This window comes from Phaenicophaeus curvirostris, chromosome Z (assembly GCF_032191515.1).
Source record: "Phaenicophaeus curvirostris isolate KB17595 chromosome Z, BPBGC_Pcur_1.0, whole genome shotgun sequence".
In the NCBI taxonomy this organism is placed as follows: domain Eukaryota; kingdom Metazoa; phylum Chordata; class Aves; order Cuculiformes; family Cuculidae; genus Phaenicophaeus; species Phaenicophaeus curvirostris.
Genome location: NC_091431.1, coordinates 6,946,387 through 6,968,681, shown reverse-complemented (window position 1 = coordinate 6,968,681; position 22,295 = coordinate 6,946,387). Strand labels below are relative to the sequence as shown.

The 22,295-nt window shown below is 36.6% G+C and overlaps 1 protein-coding gene across 1 annotated transcript in view; it reads right to left on the bottom strand.

Moving 5' to 3' along the window:
- LOC138733482 (atrial natriuretic peptide receptor 1-like) overlaps window positions 1-22,295 on the bottom strand; it is a 146,628-nt gene that overhangs the window by 10,274 nt on the left and 114,059 nt on the right. Inside the window, exons 2-16 of the mRNA XM_069880672.1 lie at window positions 22,138-22,234; window positions 20,000-20,132; window positions 17,338-17,461; window positions 16,999-17,103; window positions 16,265-16,367; window positions 14,546-14,691; window positions 12,301-12,373; window positions 9,961-10,105; window positions 9,228-9,314; window positions 8,817-8,960; window positions 7,841-7,962; window positions 6,051-6,186; window positions 2,481-2,529; window positions 1,456-1,560; window positions 386-505 (exon numbers count right to left, since the gene is read on the bottom strand). Of these exons, the coding sequence (XP_069736773.1) occupies window positions 386-505; window positions 1,456-1,560; window positions 2,481-2,529; window positions 6,051-6,186; window positions 7,841-7,962; window positions 8,817-8,960; window positions 9,228-9,314; window positions 9,961-10,105; window positions 12,301-12,373; window positions 14,546-14,691; window positions 16,265-16,367; window positions 16,999-17,103; window positions 17,338-17,461; window positions 20,000-20,132; window positions 22,138-22,234 (1,689 nt within the window). The remainder of the gene's footprint in view (window positions 1-385; window positions 506-1,455; window positions 1,561-2,480; window positions 2,530-6,050; window positions 6,187-7,840; window positions 7,963-8,816; window positions 8,961-9,227; window positions 9,315-9,960; window positions 10,106-12,300; window positions 12,374-14,545; window positions 14,692-16,264; window positions 16,368-16,998; window positions 17,104-17,337; window positions 17,462-19,999; window positions 20,133-22,137; window positions 22,235-22,295) is intronic.

Below are 22,295 nucleotides of genomic sequence, written 5' to 3'. Positions count from 1 at the left end.
CAAAATTAATCCGTAAACATGTTATTTGTGGCATGCAGGGATTCTATACCCCTAGCACTGTAAGACAACCACTGAATCACTGGAAAAAGAGGACATTTTTTCCTGTGAGTACTTTATAAGCCAAACGACATTTGACTGAACAAATAAAAAGTTTTTAAGCCCAAAGAAATTAAGAAAGCTAAGAAAAACTGACAGAAACAGAATGAAAAGGAAAACTGGCTCTCAAGCATAACTGCAGCTTTAACCAGCCCAGAGATGAATGAATCATTGTGGATTTTCTCATCAAACAGGAGGTATGAGATCAAAAAAACAAACCTGAAGGATAGAGGTGAAAGTTATTGCAAGTGAGCAGATTGATTTGGATTGGATTAAAAACTGAATTTACCAGAGTCATCATCATGTCAACAGGGCTAACTTTATTTGGATTCATCTTGTATAACATTTTCTTGACTTGTTCAAATGTAGGTCTTTGGGCTGGATTGTGTTTTCTGCACCTTCTGATTAACTGCAGCAGCAAGAGTGAGAAAAGCAAAGAACCTTTTGTCATTCCAAGAATAGCAGTTGTTTAAAATTAATAGTGCTATCTTCTCAGTGTAAACCGTCCATGTGAAACCCTCTCTGCAGCAGGTGAAAAGTGGCAGGGCTACACTGAGGTTTTTGGAGTTCTACTGATTTGCGCTGAGTAAAGAATATTAGTTTGTGAAAATTCTCCTAGGGAAAATAATGAATTAGATGCTCACATTTCTTCTGTCACAGATTGTTTAAGCCCTTGTCTTGTGCTTGTTCAAGGCAGTGTTATGCCATTGGAACCACATAGTATTTTCAGAGGACTTGTCTGTACACAAAATTCACAAGAAGTTAAAAACTCAGATAATTCTTAAGGATGTTAACTCCTGACTGAAAACCAGTGGTGCTTATCAGAAGTTTACATTTAGTTTGCTACAAACCACCAAAGGTAAATTGTACAGCTTCCAAGCTGAAGAAATGATGTCACATTCTTGTGAACTGGAAGGGCTGTACTTCATTTTATTAGGTAGTTTGATGGTACTGAACACGTAGACCTTCTGCATGAGAATCAAGACAAACTCATATTTTGCGTGAGACACATACTTCACTATCTGAAAGTCCTTTACCAGTAAGCTAAATAAATATTACTAATATAAAATATGTATGGAACTCAACACTTTATAATAAAATGAAAATGCACAAGGAACAATGATTGAATATTGAAAACATTGTTTATTACACTGACATTTGGAGATGACAACTGAAATTTTCAATTTGTCAGAGTGATTATTTTTGTATTAAGGATATTAGAGCATTTCATTGTGCCTTGTTTGAGATGTACTTTGTGATTTCTGGGTTGTTTACTTTCATCAGAGGTAATACTGCCTTGGCATGTCTTAAATTCACTTCAATAAAGAATTTTTGTACACAGTATTCTATCTTACTCACCTCAATGTAATCTGTGGGACATGGGCAAGAATTCTCAGCTTTTCCTGAAATTAATTCTGCCAAAGGTGGACACCAAGAATATTCAGCTGAATGCACATCATCTTTCTAGCGAAAAAGGGATTAAACGCTGTTGAAACAAGCAGTGTGGTTTTCATACCACTTGTTGAAAATACATTACTATAACCATTATTACTTTTGTGATGTCTTTCCTATCACTTGCAGACCAACTTTTTTATATGAGATTAGATGTAAAAAAGAAAGCATAGAACCCAGTCTAAATTGGATAACCTCGTCTAAAAGCTTTGTCCTGACTGAGAGACTTTAATCTCAGTATTTATATGAGGTAAACAACTTCTAAAACAAATATACCTAGCAAGATATTGTGAAACTTTTGAGAAACCACAAGGTCTACACAGGTCTATCATCATGAACTCAGGAATGGCAGTTCCAGGTCTTCATTGTTAGCATTCTCACTAAGCAAATTGTTTCAGACGTAATATGGTTATATATCCAGAACATCTGGTTTCGATTTCAAGGGACATTTTTTGTGTTTTCCATTTAGCACTGATCACAAAATACATGCAAAGAAGACATTTTTCTTACATATCTGTATCAGCTCATTTGCTCTTTTCGCACATTCTTACCACTTCAAGACTCCAGTGAAAGGGCCTGTGCATTGTCAGGAAAATAATGTAACAACAGAAAACTAAGAGAAAAAGGAAGATGTTACGGCATACCTTCCCTCTCTGCCCCCATGGCACTAAGCTTTACAGAGTTAACCAAATATCAATTTTGGACCTTCATTGTTTCTGTCATGCATCCTTCTTCAAAGTCCTGGAAGAAAAGTTACTAGATGCATGAGGAAGTGCTGATTGCATGTTCTGTTGGAACTGAACTGAGCCCACAAAAGCAAGAGGAAAGAATGTGCTCAAAAAATAATCAAAATTGCAGTTACTCAGAGTTTGGTTTGTAGCAGAAACAGAATAAAAATTGTCATGCTAACAACAAAGTTCATCTTTACTTACTGGCACAGGGTCACTTCTTGTGGCAATTTCTAGTAAAATTATGGCATAACTGCAGAATAAAAGCAAACCAAAATCTTAATGAAAAGACAGTTAATTTAGTCAATGATTTCCTCTTTCTTTGATTTCTTATTTTTCTGCATTTTATGATTGAAAGACCAGTATCCCAAAAGGGAGGATAGCAACAGCACTGTTATCTGTCACTGATCAAGTGGCCAAGAAAGCCAATGACGTCTTGTCCTGTATCAGAAACAGCATGGCCAGCAGGACCAGGGAAGCAATTGTGCCACTGCACTTCACATTGGTGAGGCCACACCGCGAATACTGTGTTCAGTTTTGGGCCCCTCACTACAAGAAGAATGTTGAGGCTCTGGACCTTGTCCAGAGAAGAGCAACAAAGCTGCTGAAGGGGCTGGAAAGCAAGTCTTATGAGGACCAGCTGAGGGAGGTGGTTTGTTTAGCCTGGAGAAAAGGAGGCTGAGAGGAGACCTTATCACTGTCTACAACTACCTGATAGGAGGTTGTAGCGAGGTGGGTGTTGGTCTCTTCTTCTAAGTGATAGGCAATAGGACTAGAGGAAGTGGCCTCCAGTTGCACCAGGGGAAATTGGATTAGACATCAAAAAAAAAGTCTTCACCAAAAGGGTTAACAGGTTGTGCCAGGAGGTGGTCAAGTCACCGTCTCTGGGGGTATTTAAAAGATGGGTAGATAAAGTGCTTACGGATATGATTTAGTAGTGGACAGGTACAGTTGCGCTCTACGATCTCAAAGGTCTTTTCCAACCAAGCAATTCTATTATTCTATGATTTCGTAGCAGTTCCCTGTCACATTTACCAGTCTCAGACAGGAAGCATTTGAGTTTGATGGACAGCAAAGCAATTTTCTCTGGAATAATTAATTGTATCCAGAAGGGGTATGGGCAGATGCATATGTGATACCTACTGATTAAATATACAGGACAGGTTTGTGCTATAATCAAGCAGCAGAAGCAGGGTCATCAGGAGGAGTGACTAATTTTCAGCATAGGTCACTGTTCTGGAAAATCTCCATAAAGTTAGTGGTGAGACAGTGTGGCCAGAGTAGATCTTTCACAGTAAGTGCTTTTGCTAGTTCTTTTTGAATTATATTATCTTGATCACCATCATCCTTTTCCTCAGATTAACCACAGTCAAAAACATTCATCAAAGGTGAAGAACCAAAAAAATGGGCTAACAACTGGATCTTCAGTTTCTTTATTGAAATCACTAGAGTTCCTTGTGCACATCCCCACTTCATAACATTTCTTTTTATGTGAAAATTAGTTTGATATCTGTTGTATTGCTAATGGTTGCTCTGTTTCATATGGCATTCTAGCTGTATAATGGAGTATCTCTGTCTATCTTTCAGTCCACTTGTAGACCACAACCGGCAAATAAAATTATGCATATTAACCATGCTGAATAATGTATTACGGAAATTATTCTGATGAGATTTTCATGTTAATTTTGTTGTGATTTGGTAATAGAAAGGAACATGAGACCTGGTGAGACAGCAAAGCTGAAACAGATTTTGAAGGAGAGTAATTAAATGATGGTAACTCCAGTAAAACAGTATTGGTTTCACTCAGCTTTCGGGACACTGCTCAAAAAAGCCCTAACAGAGTGGATACCGAAATTCACATAACGATTAAAAATAAAGAGGAGCCAGTCTAGGAGAAACCGTGACTGGAAACACCCTTTTCTGCTCAAACAGGAGTTGCTTTCATGCTCTTGTTCTCGTTTCCATTTTAGCTTTCCCATCTGACCAACACATTTCCTGGAGAACTTTAAAAATAAGTGATTCATCTGGAAGAACACACAAAATTACAGGTCCCACTCCTGCAGTTGCTACTTGATTTTATTTGGGCCATTTCTTCAGGAATATTAATGAAGTTTTTGCACATATAAAACCCAAGGATTTCAAGACTGGGACACTGCTTCCTGGCCAGTGAGCATATGTATGTGTATCAGGAGGTCTTAACACCTGCTCATATCAAACACAGACTATGTTAAAATATAGGTCCTGAAGAATAATTCAATTAATAAGACAACCTTTTAATGCTACAGGGTACATCTCTGTCTTCCCTGGCTGCACATTGCTCTTCTCCCTTTTCTGATTTCATTTCTTACTAGTTTTTTCCCGTTTTTACCAAGAAAGGATTAACTGCAGTACAACAAAAGAAGTCCTGGATTTTGCAGACAAGGGGACTGAAAGGAAGACAGATTCAGCAACCATTTACTGAATCTGTCAAAAGTCCATTGTAGTCATCTATGATATGAGCAAATAAGCTCTTAATACTATTTTAAGGGTAGTCCTTGGTAAGAAATGGCTTCAGGAGGCCAGGTTGCCTGCGAAGTCACTAATGACATCTAATCTGAACAAGGGCGAAGTGTGAGCTGGACAAGGACCAAAGAAACATTTTCTGAACTGCATTTTGCCTATGGGGAAATGATAAACTGCAATGCATAAAATAATCCTAAAAGTACGGCTTAGGTGGAGCACAGTACTCTTTAAGACCAATCTGTGTTGAAAAAATAAAGACCAACACAGGACAAATGACAACAACCAAAAATATCAATGCAATGACAAACTGCCTTTAGCTGACCTATTTTGAAGCAAATTTTAAGGGCATGTTTAAGCCTACACATAATCTGATAGACTGGATTACAATTAGTAATGTTCTAGAACTCTGTATTTGTATACATTTCTTTACAAAGGAATAATGTGCATTAATCCAGTAAATCTTATATATAAAAACATGTCTTCAGTCTATACATAAAAGCCCCATAACAGACACTTAAGGCAATAAGCATTTGTTGCGGCCCAGTGCAGGCCAGTGAAAGACTCAGGGCTGTTGATAAATGGCAATAATAGCCACTCTTTGGTAAATGCTGGTAATAATTATGGCTTCTTTGGCTCAACTGTGTTGCACTATCAGCATTCAAATCTCTGGCTGAATTATTTACATTCTGCTAGCTACCAAAGTCACCAGGAAATGGAAGATTTCTGCTGGGCTGGGAATGAGGCAAGAAGAGGTAAGAGAAAAGAGTCACAAAGCTTCTTGTAGTACCATTCTGCATATTCTCTTTTCAAATGCTTTCAGCAAACTACTGGAAATTAGGAGACAGAGGAATTAACACTGTTATGAAATACCATACACCAAGAACACAGTGATTTTTCTACTTAACACAGAAAATTCATGCGAGAACCAAGAAATATAGGTATTTTTTTAATAAAAACTAGTTAAATTACTTTTTCATTGGATTATTATTCTTTGAAAATTCAGTTGTAATCCCACTTATCTGAATAGTGGTTGAATAGAAGCTGTTTGTCATTAGCAAGGCTAATAAACCAACAGCTGAATAGCCAAATAAGCCATTGCAACGTGATCTCCTTTTGAAAGGAAAGGGATGGAGATATTCACAGAATCAATCTTTTTAAAAATACAAACACATACCTGGAGTAACCACAGATTACACTGAGCCTAATTATGATTAAAGAATACTCAGTTTGAGATGAGATTATTAGGTGAGAGTAACAGGAAAGGTTAACTACCTGTAGACATCTGTCATAGAATTGGGTTCTGAAAGGGAATGCATTTCAGGAGCTGTGTAAATCTGTATCAAATGCTGTTGATGTGAGCTTGACCCCTCAGGAGATTCTTCTTTTCTGTATGACTGCAAACCGTAATCTAACATGGAAGAAAATCCGTTATCTTCCGTAATCTAACATGGAAGAAAATAGGAAGCAAACTATTCAATTAGTACATCTCTGAAACATGCGCACTGGTAGATATTAGTGCAACTAGTATAAAGGAATTAATTTCTTCTATTCAAAATATACACATTAGTCTAAGAATAGTAAGTGTCTGGTGGTCTTGGCTCTCTAAAACAATTGCAAATATAGTACCTGCTGAGACCCCATGACAGCACAGAAGTTAAACTACACAGGCCCTTCCAAAAGAATTAATTTATGATTTTAAAAAATTATATTCTGAGAATAGGCTGACTTCAGTGTCAGAGTTAGCATGGAAATGCACGTTTCTCTTCTAGTTCCTCAGTCCTTATCTGTGGTGGCAGGTTGCTAGAGTAATTACTAGTTAGACAGACTAGAACTACTGAAAGTGAGACGGTGGGCTTCACTGGTGCTCCACTAGCTTCAGAACAAAGGCAGCATAAATGTGAAATGTCTTTGCAGCTATACTTTTAGCCTAACAGAAAAGAGATTCTCAGTATGTGACTCAGCACTGGAGAAGAGAAAAAAAAAACTACTTCAGTTTTGTTTCTGTTACAAACTGCACCCTGAAGAGTATATGGGAAGGCTGGATGCATATGCCTGGATTTGTCTGAAATGATCTCTAATTAAGATGGTCCTAGAGCTTCACTCTTTATCTTGGAGGTCATTGGAGTTTTTTCTAATAGCTCCCACATTTGTTATTTGAGATGTGTGTTTAACAGTATCACATCCAGATAAAGAGTGATTATCTGAAATCTCTACAGTGCTACCAGTTCTGAACAATTTCACAGAAATTCTATTTAATACAGAGAAGCTGTGCTGAGTTGACCCAGTTGATGTAATCCAAATATCTCAAATTTTTATGCTTTTTCCCTGAACAATTCTCTAAGTAAAGCAGGCGGTTCTGAAAGCAGCAGGGCAATAAGTGAGTTGGAAAAGTAGGCATGGCCTTGTGTAGAACCTTTAGTCATAGGAAGAACTGTCGAAAGGCAAATCTGCTGCTGCTGTTTGTAAGATAGCTGTGGGCTATGTGGTGTGATAACTACTTTGGGGAGGAAGCAGAAGAGATGGTCATTGGTTTCATTTCCTTTGGCAGCTGCAGACTGGACTAGACTCTCCAGTGGTTTTTCTGTCCCCGCAGGCTGTCTTCCTGTACCGGGAGCAGACCAGACCATAAGCTCTGTCTCTGGGAGAATATGATTCAGTTTTATGTACAGTACTGAAGAGCTCTGAGTTGAGTCTACATTTTTCCATGAAACTGCCTTGTGTTTACCAATCAGTCAGCATTATTTCATGTCTTTACAGCAGTGTCCACAGTGCAGGTACCTCTATATCTCTGTATCAAAATTGAGAATGAGACAAAGTTTTTGCTCAGACTGATGTTGATGGACTCCACTATTTGTGGGATCTGACATATACATCAGTGACACATGATAAATGACTTGACATGATAATGTAACATGAAACTTGCTTTGTCACAGGGCACTTCTCATGAAGACTTTCCACATGAAATGTCAACATGAGGGCACTTGGGACAAATGGTGCGTGTGAAATCTGTATGCATTAGTGAGTTAGCTGGGTGGTTTTAAAATTCTGTTTCTTGTTTTCACCTGCAATTTTACAAACCCATCGGTCATCTATCACACAGTTACTAGACTTCAGCCGCCCATGATAGATTTTACGGTGGTGAAGATAGGCCATTCCTTGTGCAATATCAGTAGCAAAAGAAAATCTGAAAGACAAAAATCAGTGAGCTAATTTTCCACTAAACTTCTACTCAAGAGTGGCTCAAAAGCCTATTGAAGTTGACAGAAAGATTCCCTATTACTGTAATAGCTTTCAATTTGTGTCCCCATGCTCATTTTTTCAAAACACTTAAGGTACATTGCTGAAAGCCCTTAACTCCCAGTCAGCTGTCTGGGTCCAAAGGTCTTTAGCTTCTTTCGGCAGTTGAGTTTCTCCTAGAAATTCCCAGTACTTTGTATCCTAGATTGTGCTTTCAAATAGTTGCAAGAGAAATATATTTTTTATTAACTCTCTCACTGTATTTGGAGAGTTTCCTCTCTTACAATCTTTTTCCTTGCTGAAGGTGAACATAAGGCAGAAGTAAATAGAATGTGCTAAAAACGTTATTCTCAAAAAACAATGTCATTGCCTTTGTGCAAGTTTCATTGACAATGTGAGATCATTTTCTGTACTGGTAAGTATAATAAAGCATTTGTAGTTATGCTGATCATTTCACCAGTACATCTGCACAGACAGAGATACAGTGATTTTTAATTAAATGGGGATTCTCAAGGTATTTGGGAACAAAGTGAAGTTATGTGGGAAAAAAATGTTTAAAATTAGTTTTGCAGTATACCTAGAAGTGGGTTGAAAAGTCATTCGCTTAGCATGACCAGTATTTATGATTGCTCAAAAATTCAGATGTGTTGGGCTGGATATTTGAATTATCTTTCTTCTTCATTCTCTCCATATCACAGTGTAGTCCTGTCTATCCAAGGATTTTATCTAAAATTAGCATCTTGTCCTAAACAGTGCATAGCACATTTTGTGTCATTTAGCTTTTCAAAGTTTTTTTTCTACCTGAAGCCCCAGTTCAAAGGAATGTCTTCATTAAGCAGAACATCACTCAGGCTGCCTTTGGGGCAGTATTCTGTCACAATAGCAACGTTCGGCACTTCTATACAACCTCCAATGAATTTGCAGAGATTTGGATGGTCAAGTTCCCTGTGAAAATCAACAGAAATCACAGCATACCAGCAATTTTCATGGATGTTACCCCTGCTATTTGTAGGATAAATGAAAAATCATGTGCCAGGTCTAGTAATGTAGACAGAAAAGTGAAACAAGCATAAGGAGATTTTGATCTAGTGTCAAAGCAAAGTTTGAAAGAAAGAGTAATATGAATTCACGGTCACATTTGGACAGATTGTAACCCCTAAAGAAGCAATGTAAAAATGGAACAACATACAATTCTGAAGTTTCACTTCTTACCTCACTTGCTTTACTTCTTTACGTATGGATTTGGACAGTGTGAATGTCTTTTTCATTATTTTCTTTACAGCCACTGTTCTACCATCACTGAAACAGAATGAAATGCAGTTAACAGTGTTTTAGGTCAACTTCATAAACCATCCAGATGATAGGTATCCTAATGGCAGGTATCACTTCCATCTTTGCACATATTCTGTCTCTGCCCTCTGATTATATTCTTTTTGTGGGAGATATGGCTCTACCATTTACCTTTATAGTTATATGATGTGCACCTTCATAATGTGATCCAGAAGTGAAATGCTCTGTATCTTCAGGCACATCAGCTGATTTAAGGACAAGATTTCTAATGTGCTACAGTATAGGATGCTGCTCTTTAGTGCAAAGAACCTAGCAATGCCTTGCCTGCAGTATAAAAAAAGGGCTTCATGAAAGCCTTGGATCTAAATGAACATCAAGGGCTATTTGTTAACAGATGCAAGATGTTAAACAGCTACAGCCTTTTAACAAGTTCCCAAGAGAAAATGAGAAATTATAATGAAAACAGAAGCCTGGCATATAAGGTCTTTCACAGTCAGCATATAGTAAAGAAGTCAGATTGTGCTACTAGCTTACTGGATTTTGCCTAACAACATTTTACACTTCTTATCAAGCGTAAAGTGGCAAGAACCAGAACGCAAGGTGAAACACTAGTGTAGCAGAGGTATTGCAGTAAATAAGTAATACATTGACTCACTATCTCCCAGTCTGGGTGAAGTACTGCTTCCTGGACAAGTTGGCAGCTGCTGTGCAGGAGCTCAGAGTAGTGATACAGCTGGCATTGCAGTCACTTGGTGCTGGGGGACTCATCATGCTTCCTGTTGCTGTCTGTATTATGTGATCTAAATGGGATGTGGTATGAGAAAAGGTGCCTCAAGATGTACAGTGTTGCAAAGGTAGAGATTCCAGAGGCAGACAAATATAGGGAATTCTCCAAATCTTTGCATCTAAGCCAGTCTTGTTAACTTAAGACAGAAAGCCATTGCTTGGAATGCGACTGCTGCATAAAAAATAAAAAAGTTGCTCAGGTGATTCACTACCAGAGATCTTTCTTGCTAATCCTCAGGATCTGATACAAGTTTTATTTCTCTGTTTTTGGGATGATTAGCCCTTGCTGGTACTTAGATGCTGAGGACAGAACCCACAGAAGCAGAGCAAGATCTGTGCTATATTATAACAAGTCTATTTGAAGCTCTTACGAGACTGTAAAGTACAGGGATGTGGGAAGTGATTCTGACACCCGAGGGAAGTCAGAGAAAAGCAACAATACATCCAGATGAAGAAAAGAATCAGTGGACTCAATGTATAATTTGTAATCTCTATTGACTGACTCAAGGTAACAAAATGGATTTCAAAACAAATTTAACAAATTACATATCATTTCACCATCACTAATTAAAACCTAGATTGGGCCAAGTAATCTCAGCTTTGCTGAAACCTCTCAACTCTACCTGGTATCAGTATCCATTAAAGTGTTGCTGAGGAAGTTCAGCATCTCACCTTGCATCCTATAACATTATCCAGATGCAGTTGAAAATTGCATTGATGTTTGAAGTCTTTTTACAGAATTCCATGCAGAAATATGTTAGAAATCTCTGAGACAGCTTAGAGAATAACTCTGTATCTCTCTGTGTGTATGTGTGGTACAATGCACCAAAAGAAAGAGTTATCTGAAAAAATAAAGCCAGGGTACAGCACTTCTGATATACTTCCATTTAGATAATTGTACATTTCAGGCTACTATGGGTATTTCTAGACAACCATGTCAAAAGGAAACATGCTGTCTGTTTCCAATCTCATCACACTATCAGTGCTCATTACACTTAAGTTGTTATTTATGACTCCAATGTCTTAAAAAGAAAAGCTGTTTTGCAGGCTTCTCTCCAAGGAAAAGAAGTCTTTCTCTTGGATTTTAAAAAAAAAAAAATAAATTTCAATGTGATATTTTTTGAACATGCTTCTAATTCTCCTCACTCTCTTTCCATTGTTTCTCCTCCTGTGTGATGTTTACAACCTCTTCTAATTCACCATCACCTACAATTTTGCTTGTGTTCCTTTTTGTTATATTGGAAGATGCTTATTGAGTGATTCAATTCTGTTTTCATAAATCTTGATTCAAATTCAGTTTGGAATATGTACTTACATTAATTTCTAAACCAACATCTGTGCTTTACAGCAAATTACAAAACTACACAGAAATTAATGTTCAAGCCCAAGTCTGAAATTATCGCTGTATTAACACAAGAATGTCTCAACACTACTACTAACAACACAATAACATAACATAGATAAAGCAGATACCTTTCTAGCAATTCTTCACATAGACAGAAAGTGTGAGAGTGCACATGAGCACAGACCTATGAATTTCATAAAATTTATACAGATTTATCCTTTTTAAGGGTCTAGTCATTGTTTTTCTTCTGAATGATAAAAAGATGAACGGCAAAATAAATTATCTGTATCTATTTTAAGTGCAGCATAGTAAAGCCTATGAAAACATCTGATTTTATTCTTCACATATTTAATTAGAGCCAATTAAATAATATTTTATACCTAGAAGGTAAAAAGAAAAAACTGGCCACAATGAATTACGTTTTGCAGCACATTTGTCACAGACAGCATACACTGAAAGAAATTAAGATCTCATTATATCCCTCATAATATTTGTGCAAATTCAGAACAACCTAGTGAGACTAAGTATACAGAATGATACATCCACTGAAGTAACTGTAATTTATTTTGTCCATATCCAGAGATTATCTGTTGATTTTGGGATAGGCCTGTCTTTTTTAGTTGGCAAGTCACCATCAAAAAGAATGAAACTCTTTAAAATAACTTTGACATCTGAAGTTTTATTGAACAAAAATGTCAGTGATGAGCTCACAGAGATTACATGGATGAAACTTTGGATATGTCTTTCACAAATTTGTTCATTGTTTGTAAGACCCTTAAAACTCAAAGATATACTTATGACTAAGATTATTTCTCAAAATTATTAAGGAAACCGATCATGGTATCAAAATGACAAATTACTAACCTTGTTTCATGCAGGTGAAATCTATAATCCAGCTTTCATCCCAAAACATCTTTTGTTTCTGATATTGAAACCACTACAAAAATAAATTAAATTCATTCCTGATGTAGTCCTACTGACTTTGAAGGAATTAAACCAGAGAATATTTTTTCCAAATATAAAAGTTTGTAAGTATTCAAACAAATCTGAGTTTTAAAAATCTAATATATCTTTTGAGTAACATTAGGAAAAGAGCATCTAATCTTTAAAACTACACATTCAATATTCTAGAATCTAATTACATGTCGTATTTTGAATTGGCTACATTATTATCAATACTTCTTAAGCACTGCATTTACCACTCAGCCTGGATATCAGATGAGTGATTTATGTCACCTCATGGCATGAAACTGTCCCATGCTATGTAAGTGTATGACAAGAACACGCTATATTCCAACCCCGAGATAAGGAGCAGTAGATCTCACATCCTGTAATAGAATTAGCCCTGATCCACAATTGAGGTCATATTATGTCAAATACTCTAGCATAAAGAACATTAGGTAGGGATTCTATGTCTACTTTGTAAAGCAAGCATCAGTCTAATAGCTGATTTTCTGTAGAGCTGACATGCAAAACTGACATAGCAAGTACAAACACATGCTTCAAAACATGGGTATTAGATTAAATTTTACAGCTGTTATAGCTGAGGTCATTGCCAAAATGTAAAACCAAAGCAGCATTGTACCATCATTACACAACTTCCTATACTGTGGAATTTTCTATTAAGAATTACGCATTCTTTGAAACAAGTAACAAAAGACAAGATAATATGCAAGGACCATGTTGTGGAGATTGTGCTGATATTTTGGTAGAAATTAATGACATTGAATCAAAATTAAGTAATCCCGTTTATTTCAAAAGGTTTCTAGGAAAATAAATTTACATTTTATCTTGCAAAAGTATGACTGAGCAAAGATGTATTAGCTAGAACTGACCATTAGGCTTGCTACAAACACTGATATCAAAGCTATCTTTATTTGAATAATTAAATAAAGCATTAGTTTCCCAGACAGTTCTTTTTACATTACATTAATTACTGAATTGAATAAAAGGATCTTTTCTGTCTTGTTTAATTATCACCAAAATAAAACATAAAAACCAAAAATGCTACTGCAGAAGTTAGCAGGAATGAGTATATAGAAATGCAAGAAGAATACAAAGCCCAGAATCTACATAAAGATATCAGAAATAGTAGGCAAATTTTGCTACAAGACCCTTAGATAAACCTATGCAAGGCCAAGAAACTTTATTGCTCTTTCTAAAACATCAAATGTTTAAAACTGTCTAAGCTTCTCATCTGTCCATCTACACATTTCTATTGGATCATACAGTTTTACAGGACAGTTACTACAAGCACGCTGTGGCAACTGTTCTGTGGATTCTAAATGCTCAGATAGTTTTCAATTTTGCTTCTATTCCTATCTCACCAAGCCACATAGAAAGGCACAGAATGAAGAAAAAAAAATAATTGTGATTCAGCCCTCCTGTAGTATCTTAATTGGCTGGCCATCAGCATTCTCCTGCCCTTTCTTTCTCAGAGAACTTGCCTATCTCACATGGTCACTGCAAATTAAGTAGAAGATGGAAAGAGAAGGAATCTCTGAAGAAAGAAGAGCCTTTTGGTTAACAGGATTAATAGGCCAAACCCCAAATAAATTAGCTGTTATGTACACAGTCAATATAATGACTCTAAAACGGCTATATTCAGCTACTAATATCCCAACTTGAATGTTTTCTATTATAAGTTGTATTGGATATTGAGATTTAATGTTCTCTGGCAGAGCTAATGCCTTTATGAATTTACTTAATGTATTTTTAAATTAATTTATACATCTGAACTCCACAGGTTTTGAAGCAACTAATTTCATAGCAGAGTTTTTTTCTGAGTGAAAAGTACTCTAACTTTACTGGTACTCCCTAGTTCCCATGTTGAGAAAAACTACTTCTTCCTTTACTATTATACATTAAGCCCTCTATTACATTCCTCTTCAGCCTTCTCTCATACAGGATGAAAATTTCTAATCCAATGAGCCTCCTCTCCTAAAGAAGCCAAAACTTTTTTTTCCCCTTCCTTCTGCTTTCTTCCATAGCACACAGGTTCTGGGTGTAGAAGAAAATCTATGCCTTTATTAAGAGAGAGTTCCACTCTAACTAACCAAATCATGCAAGCAAGAGAAAGGAAATAGAAAAGAATAAAGAGGATACTTACCATGACTGTCAAAATGAAGCCAGCGCAGACTAAACATATTGGTAAGGCAATTGCTATCCTAGCATGAGCTGACAGTGGGCATTCTCCACAGTCTGCTGGACAAATAGAGCAGCCTTCTTCTTCCTCACAAAGCCCATCTCCACAGACTGATTAGAAAAGGAAACACACATCAGAATACTTCAAGGCGGTTTCATCCACCCACAAGGTTGTATTTAGATTTAAACAAATAGTTCTTGAGCTGGGAAACCTCACAGAACAAGAAAAAATTTTGAAGAATCTGGAGATAACCTCCTGGAAGCTGAAAGAATAATCTCAGTTTTAAAGTGTTGCATGATCTCTTTTGATCAGATTAAATAATTAATGATGTCAGAGCCTTTGACATGTTTTGTGTATAAATCAAGTCATCAATACTCTGTTTCTCATTGTCCATCTGTTTTTTCTTGAGCCTTAAAGTTTCTCAAGGCAGGCATTGCCTTTTTATTCTTTGTACTTACTCCAGGCCTTGGGACCCCCAGAACCCTTCCTCAGAAGCTGGTGACTCTTCCTCAGCTGCAGCAGAGGGCAGTGGGAACTGCGTAATGAAACCTCACAACCTATAGTTCAAGGATTTCTTTTTTCTCCAAGCTCTTATGAAAATTATCAGCATCATCAGATGTGACTTAAAACAAAAGCCCTAAAGGATAAAACTCTTTCTCCCATGTCCTGAATGGTGTTTCAATTTTACCTGTATGACTAAACTATTATCATGCTGTACTTTAGCCTTCTGAGGTGACCTGAAGGTATTATTCTGTTACTATGTAATATATATTTTTTTAAATTCTCGAAAAACCCAAGTCCCACTGCTCAGTAATAATTCTGCCTCAGTCCATTTGATTCCTGTGTACTGCCAGGATAATCACAGAAGTCACTTTCTACCTCAGGGGTAAAGCTGTATTTTTTAAATTTCTTTTCTGATAAATTCTAAGTTTCCAGGAAAACTCAGCAGCAGCTGTCTTGAAATGAATAGTGTGTTCCATAGCTATATATTTCTATCCACATTGAAATTACTTTGGTTCTCTTTTTTTATTTTCTTCCATACCATTGGGAAATACATTCTCAAACTTCCAGAAGAATCATTAACAAGAGTGCTGTGATGATATTCCTATTTTACCCAACATACCTCTTCAGGGAAATGTGTTTAATTTGTTAAATAAAGTCTACTTCTTAAATTTTCCATTGCCAAGAGAATTGTTACTGTTATTTCTACCTCCCTGCATAACAGCTATATTAAAGTAAATGAAAGACTGATGCTTTTGGGAACAATTGTATTTTAATGTGAACGAGGGAACAAGATTGGTTTCTCCTTTTCCAATATGATTAAGGCTAGTCTGCCCCCCTTCAGGTGAAGACTCAAGATCCTCACAACATACTGGAAGAACATTTTCACATCCCCCTCAACTGCAGAAAAGCCTTGTAGTACCTGAAGCTGTTCATCTTTACCTGTTTGACAAGCGTGGCTTCCTACTGTTCTAGATTCATACACAGGTTAGAAGCTCAAACACTTTTTCAGATGTTCAGCATTATATGAACAAGAATTTTAGGAAGACTTTTGTGTATTTTCAATGGTAAAGGTGGGTAGGAATCAGTCCCTTTTGCTCTTGGTAAGCATGCATGAATGGTAAAAGCATTCAGATTTGCAGGCAATAAGCAATTCCTTCACATCTTCATTTTGTATCATACCTACTGCAGGAAGGACTGTGGTTTTTGCTTCCAGAGCAACTTGCATTTTCCCAACTCTGATGTGTGCAATGAGAGAAGTCACACCCACGTGAACTAAAACAACCTGCCAAATAAGTGGACAAAGCAACAGGCATCAAAACTTCACTTGAATACAGTAGGCTATTATAATAACAATTGTCCAACTGTGGTGTCTTGCAAAAGAACGCATACATTTTTTTTCAGAATCAGGAAGGACAGTTGTCCTTCATTGAGGAGACAAATTGAAGCAGGAGAGAGAATTGTGGGAAAGGTGGGTCTGATTCCCTTCCTGATGTGTATCCTTTTCACCAAGCAGGGCTATCAGCCTATGCATTCTGCTACGTTTGCTTCCCTGTTACTTCTGCTGGGTAAAAGCCCCCTAATGACCACATTAACCTGCAATACAGTCCAGTCAGAAGTGCAATATAGTGTTAGTGTAGGATGAAAATGCACGAATTAGGCTATTCTTTTCCCTCCCATCTCAAATACTTCTACTAACTACCTAAGGAGTAGTAGTGTGAAAAGCTGTTGCTTCCAAGTCAAGACAGTCTGGACTTGATATGACTTAGCCATGTGCATCATTTACACACATCATGCTGACAAATAAATGATATGAGGAACATGACTAGACTAAACCACTAGCAAGTAAGCCCTGAAAAGAAGAAACCAGGTAAAATCCAGGCAAAAAAACCCTGTATGCAATAAATATACCTTACCTTGGCAGTCCAATTTCTTTGGCTCATTTTGCCAGCTGTAGACAAAGTGTGAGTAAATATCTGACCATCATCTGGGATCCACGGGCCACATATTCCTCCTTTACCCTTTATCAGACATATTGGTTATGTCAGTAACTATGACACAATGAAAATCCCAGTTCTTCCTCTTTTACTTTCTTAAAATTACTTGTGTTCTCTAACAGACAATAAAGTGATATTTTATAACCAAATCTATTAAAATGCCAGAGCACAACCAACACTGTTGGTAAAATAAAAGATAAAACAAATACTCACCCAGTAGCAAGGACAGAGCACATAATGCTGTACCACTATACTAACCATGAAGGCCAAAGGGCAGGAGTGAATGTTGGCATGGTGAATACAGCAGTTCTCCCCATTTGCATCTTTCCAGCTGGCAGGGCATTCATGCTCCTCACAGAATTCCTTTGCAGCAGTAGCATTGCTAGCCAAGCAGCAGAGAGAGAGAGAAACTTTTATATTCATTCCTCAAAATTGCAACAAACATATGAAAGCCTGTTCTTTATCATGGACAAAAAAATGAGAGCAAAACCACACACAGAGTGAAATAAACACTATTGCAACTTTTCTTTCTCTTTTGTTTTGCTTCCGGTTGAAGAGCTCCTAGAGCAATGAAGATTGCTGTCAACTGGCCTACTGTCTACTGCCATGCAGTAAGGACTTCTGGTAGATGTATGCTGCAAACAGGTACCAACCTCCACTTCTTTCCCCAGACTGGCTTCATAACCAGATGGGATTATTTGGCACCACTACATCTCACACAGAAGTTGATACCGTTACTCTACTGCCACTATCAGAAATATGAGGCTCTTGGCTGCATTAATTCTCAGTTTTTTTCAGTTATTTATCTTCATCTGTGCATGTGATGCATATGTGGTATTCAGCACTAGTCTTCCACAACTCACACAGCCATGGGAAATAACTATATTGGACGATAATCTCAGATACAACTATGCAACCCAAAAGTTTAGAGCAAAAAGTGTGTGTTATGAATAGGCTGTTTTGCAAAACAAAGTGGGCCTTTTCAAAGCTCAACCCTGAAAGACAGATGTAGTTACATGGAAATGTGTGTTGCAACGTTTTTTCCCACTGTTTCATCAGTTACACTTACAGCTGGCTATTTCCTAATAAATTTGGCTTTCAAATACAAGAATTTTCCACAGTTTAACTAGTATATATAAACAAACTTAGTTGTAAGGTTTACTTTAAATCTTATATATTTGTGATTAATCTCTATAGAACAATGCCAGAACATCAGAATTTTTTTATCCAGTTTGTTTAAAATGAAAGGAGAACTAGCCAATACTGTGTAGATTTAGGATAGAAGACTATATTGTAAGAAAGAAACACCAACAGAGGGGATCAAGTTGACATAGATTGTATTCATGGCCAGATTTATGAAGGCACAGATGTACTTGAAACCTGAGACAAGCAAATTTGTCAATTCACCATCTAAACAAATAAAATATTAAAATATATTGACCTATAAGCCATGCTGGAAGTTAAAAAATACTTAGGCAAGTTACTGCCAAATTACATCTCATATTTATCTTTATGGCTGTTTTTTAAAATTTATCTTGTATTCTGTATTTTTTAGTCAATATGTTCATCATGGCTTTGCGCAATTATGCTGACGGCCATATGTTGACTTGCCCGGCTCAGCCATATTTGGGTCAGCCACTGTAAGCTTAAGAGTCAATCAGGTAGTCTTGTAGTTAAAATGAGGTGCAAATTTGATCCCTTTGAAAATCTGCAGCATAGATTTCTGTCTTTTTAAATAGTTGCCATCTGATTCTGTGTGCAATATATGTACTAGTACACAAAGAGCAGAATTTTTTGCATCCATTACTGACTTAAGGGAGTGAGTCTTCCTGGAAAGACTGAAAAAAACCCAGGCTTATTTCCAAGGAGTAAAAAAATCCACTTTATGGTTAGGTTCTTGGAACTATTACTAGCCATGCATTTCAGAAAATGTGATAAATAAATTTTGCACAACTATATAATGATAGTACATAGATATCAAAATACAATATTAACTTTTTACAATTGCAGATAGATTATAGGTCATCTTTCAAGAAAAAAGATATCTCTGAAATAGCTTTTACAATATGAACTTTGCAATGTGAACACTCAGACTGGCAGAGAAAAATGTGAGGTTTTCCATAAACTTCTCTCACATTAGCAAAGAACAGCACAGAAAGTATGGAAAAACAGCTGCAGCCTCTGTATAGGGATGGAGAACTGCTCTGTACAGGCAAAAGGGTAAAAGTGTATTATTCTTCTAGTAATCTGGATTTGTACACACAAACATTCTGTATCTTATCTCTGTTGTCTACAGTTGCCAACGCAGTCTCCAAGTTGATATAGAGGCTTTTGGACTGATTTCAATCCCACAGAAATCAGAAGTTCATCACTGGATTCAGTGAATTCAGGGTTACGACAGCCTCTTTTTCATACTCATGGTGTGCACTTCAAACACACTTATGATTAGAATCATAGAATGATAGAATCACCAGGTTGGAAAAGACCTCTTCGATCATCGAGTCCAATCACTCCTATCTGCCCCTAAAGAATGTCCCTGAGCACTTCATCTACTCATCTTTTAAATACCTCCAGGGATGGTGACTCAACCACCTCCCTGGGCAGCTTGTTCAGACTCATGCTTACAGTTTAGTTTTAATTTCTTCATTTAAAGAAGACAAGAAGTGATGTTCAGAGCTGCACTAAGACAGTAATGCAGACACAGAATGGTATGCCCTATCCTTGACCACGTGGGCTGATCTGAGAGCAAACCTATTGCAGAGAGGAAAGTACCAGGGCAAACAATGCTATAAGAGACTTCGAGAAACACAAGGAATTAGCAAGGAGCCCCAGAGAATGTATTCCAATTATGTTGCTGAAAATGTACGCACAGAATCCCCATATATTCATGAACATGAACGCTTTTTATAGGAGGTAATACCTGTGAGAAAGGATTCCATTTTGCACTGCGTATTGATAGAAGCTGTCTGAAGCAAAGACTGCATAGGTCACATTGAAGAATTCCCCACTCACAGCCTTTTCTGGAGGCCTTTGTACCCATGCCATCTCCAGACCTAGAAACAACACAGTCATGGCCCAACATATTTGCTATAATTTTCTACTTTACAGATGTGTACAAATGCAAAAGCTTCTCTGTAGTGATTTTAATACATTGTTCTATTGCTTTTCATGAGTGCCAAGCAGTAATCTGTTTTGCTAGCTGTATGGGTAAACCTGCCTTTGAAGAGACTCTCACTTTTTTGTTGTTTTTGTTCAATTATTTTTGGTTTTGTTCAACTCTTTTTATTATTCTGGAGTTGTTTTTACAAATGTTTCTTCATTTGCGCTCTTAGGGCAGCTGCTATTTTTTCCCCTAAACATAATTCTCTTTCAAATACAAAGAAGCAAATTGTAAAAAAACCTCAATTCCACATCTCCTTTGAAAAATAAACACTCATTATAAATGCTAACACTATGAGAGAAACGACAAAACAAATATTTATAAAAAAGCTGTCAGTGTGATTCACACTAAAAGATAAGAGAGCGGAACATCAGAGAGGAAAAAGGTCAGCATAAATTTCAGTTAAATTACTTTCTACTTCCGTTTAAAGGTCTCACAAAGATAAACAAAACTCTTCTTTCAACAATAGATACTTCCAAATCCAAAAGTTTTGAAGATTGTGTGTTAAATTCACAGTAATGACGCTACAGGATATGCCTCATTTTACTTTTAGCAGTGCCCAGGAGATGATAACAAGAAATCACAGAGAAAGGCAGGGTAGAGTTTGAAGTTAATTCTGAAGCTGCTTGTAAAGGTCATATGTTAATTAAGAAAACTACCCATATTATTTTCCCTTGTACTCAGCTCACACTTTGATTATTAGTAAGAATAGCTTTAAAGAAATCATCTGTTCTGATAAATATTTGTTTCAATGTTAAAGCAACAGTAAATTCATACAGGGATAAAGTCTTAACTGACAATCATCTAAACAATCTTTAAATTTCACTGTTCCAACAGAATTCTTTGGAAAATGTTTAACTGTAATATTGAGATCAGAGTGTATCCCAGCAGTATATTTCCTGGAGTGTTTTATGAGTATTAGTTTCTATGGTGTTGTTTTTCCTAAAGACTTTCCTAAAGTCTCTGATTTATTGTCTACAACACAAACAAAAGTTTTCCTGTGCATCAGTTATTTAACAGTTACAGAGTCATGAAATTACAGAATAGTTGAAATTGGAAAGTATTTCTGGAAATTTGGTTGAAAATTGTCTTGCTCAATGAACAGCCACCTAAAGCAGGTTGCTCTAGATTTTGTCTCATTGGGTTTTGAAAATTGCCAATGACGGAGAAACACAAAGCTTTCTGGGCAACCTGCTCTACTGTTTGATCACCTTTATAGTATAAAATGTTTTTCTTATATTGAAATTTAATTTCCTATATTTTAGTTGCTTTTTAGTTATTTTTAACCTCAGGCAAACAATTTCCAGCATTAAAAAAAAATCTATTTTTCTATTCTGTCTTCAAATAAATTCATTTTATAAACTGACTGGAATAAGTGGTTAAAGATCTCAAATTTTTTTTAAGTACTCATGGAACATCGTTTTAAGGAAGGTAGAAAATCATGATGTGTAGAATGAATGATTTTGCTTAATGGCTGGAGGGTTTAAACACAGTTCACTTTTGAATTGACACCACAAAATTTCAACAATGGCTCAATAGACTTTGCTGCAATGCAGAGATACCTATCTGTTTTGTTTGGATTAAGTTGCATTTGGTTTTCTAATGAGAAATAATAAAATGTTTTCAGTTTCTTTTGGGGCTAAAGGATTCAGCTGTTGCTATTACTTTTTCTTTTGGAACCAATGAATACTGGAAAAAATGATTGCTCTGAAGTATCTTTCAGTTGTTTTCTTTCCCTTATTTCTCTAGGAAGAGAGGTTGTCATTGATTCAGAGCAGATACACCGTGCAGAACATGCATCATGACTTGGATTTCATTCTGAATACTTCAGTTTTGGATTTTCAACCATTCCCCAAGCAAGAAATTATCTTTTTTGAGCAGCTTTAGCACTCACTCACCTCCACAGTCGAGCATGTTATACTCATCTGGTTTTTCCAGGGGCCAACAGTCGTAATCTTTGTTATCTAAATCATGCCACCCCTCCACTAATATCACCTACCAGAAAAAAATAAAACATATGAATAGACTCCAAAAAATATAGTATGGAAATAGGGAA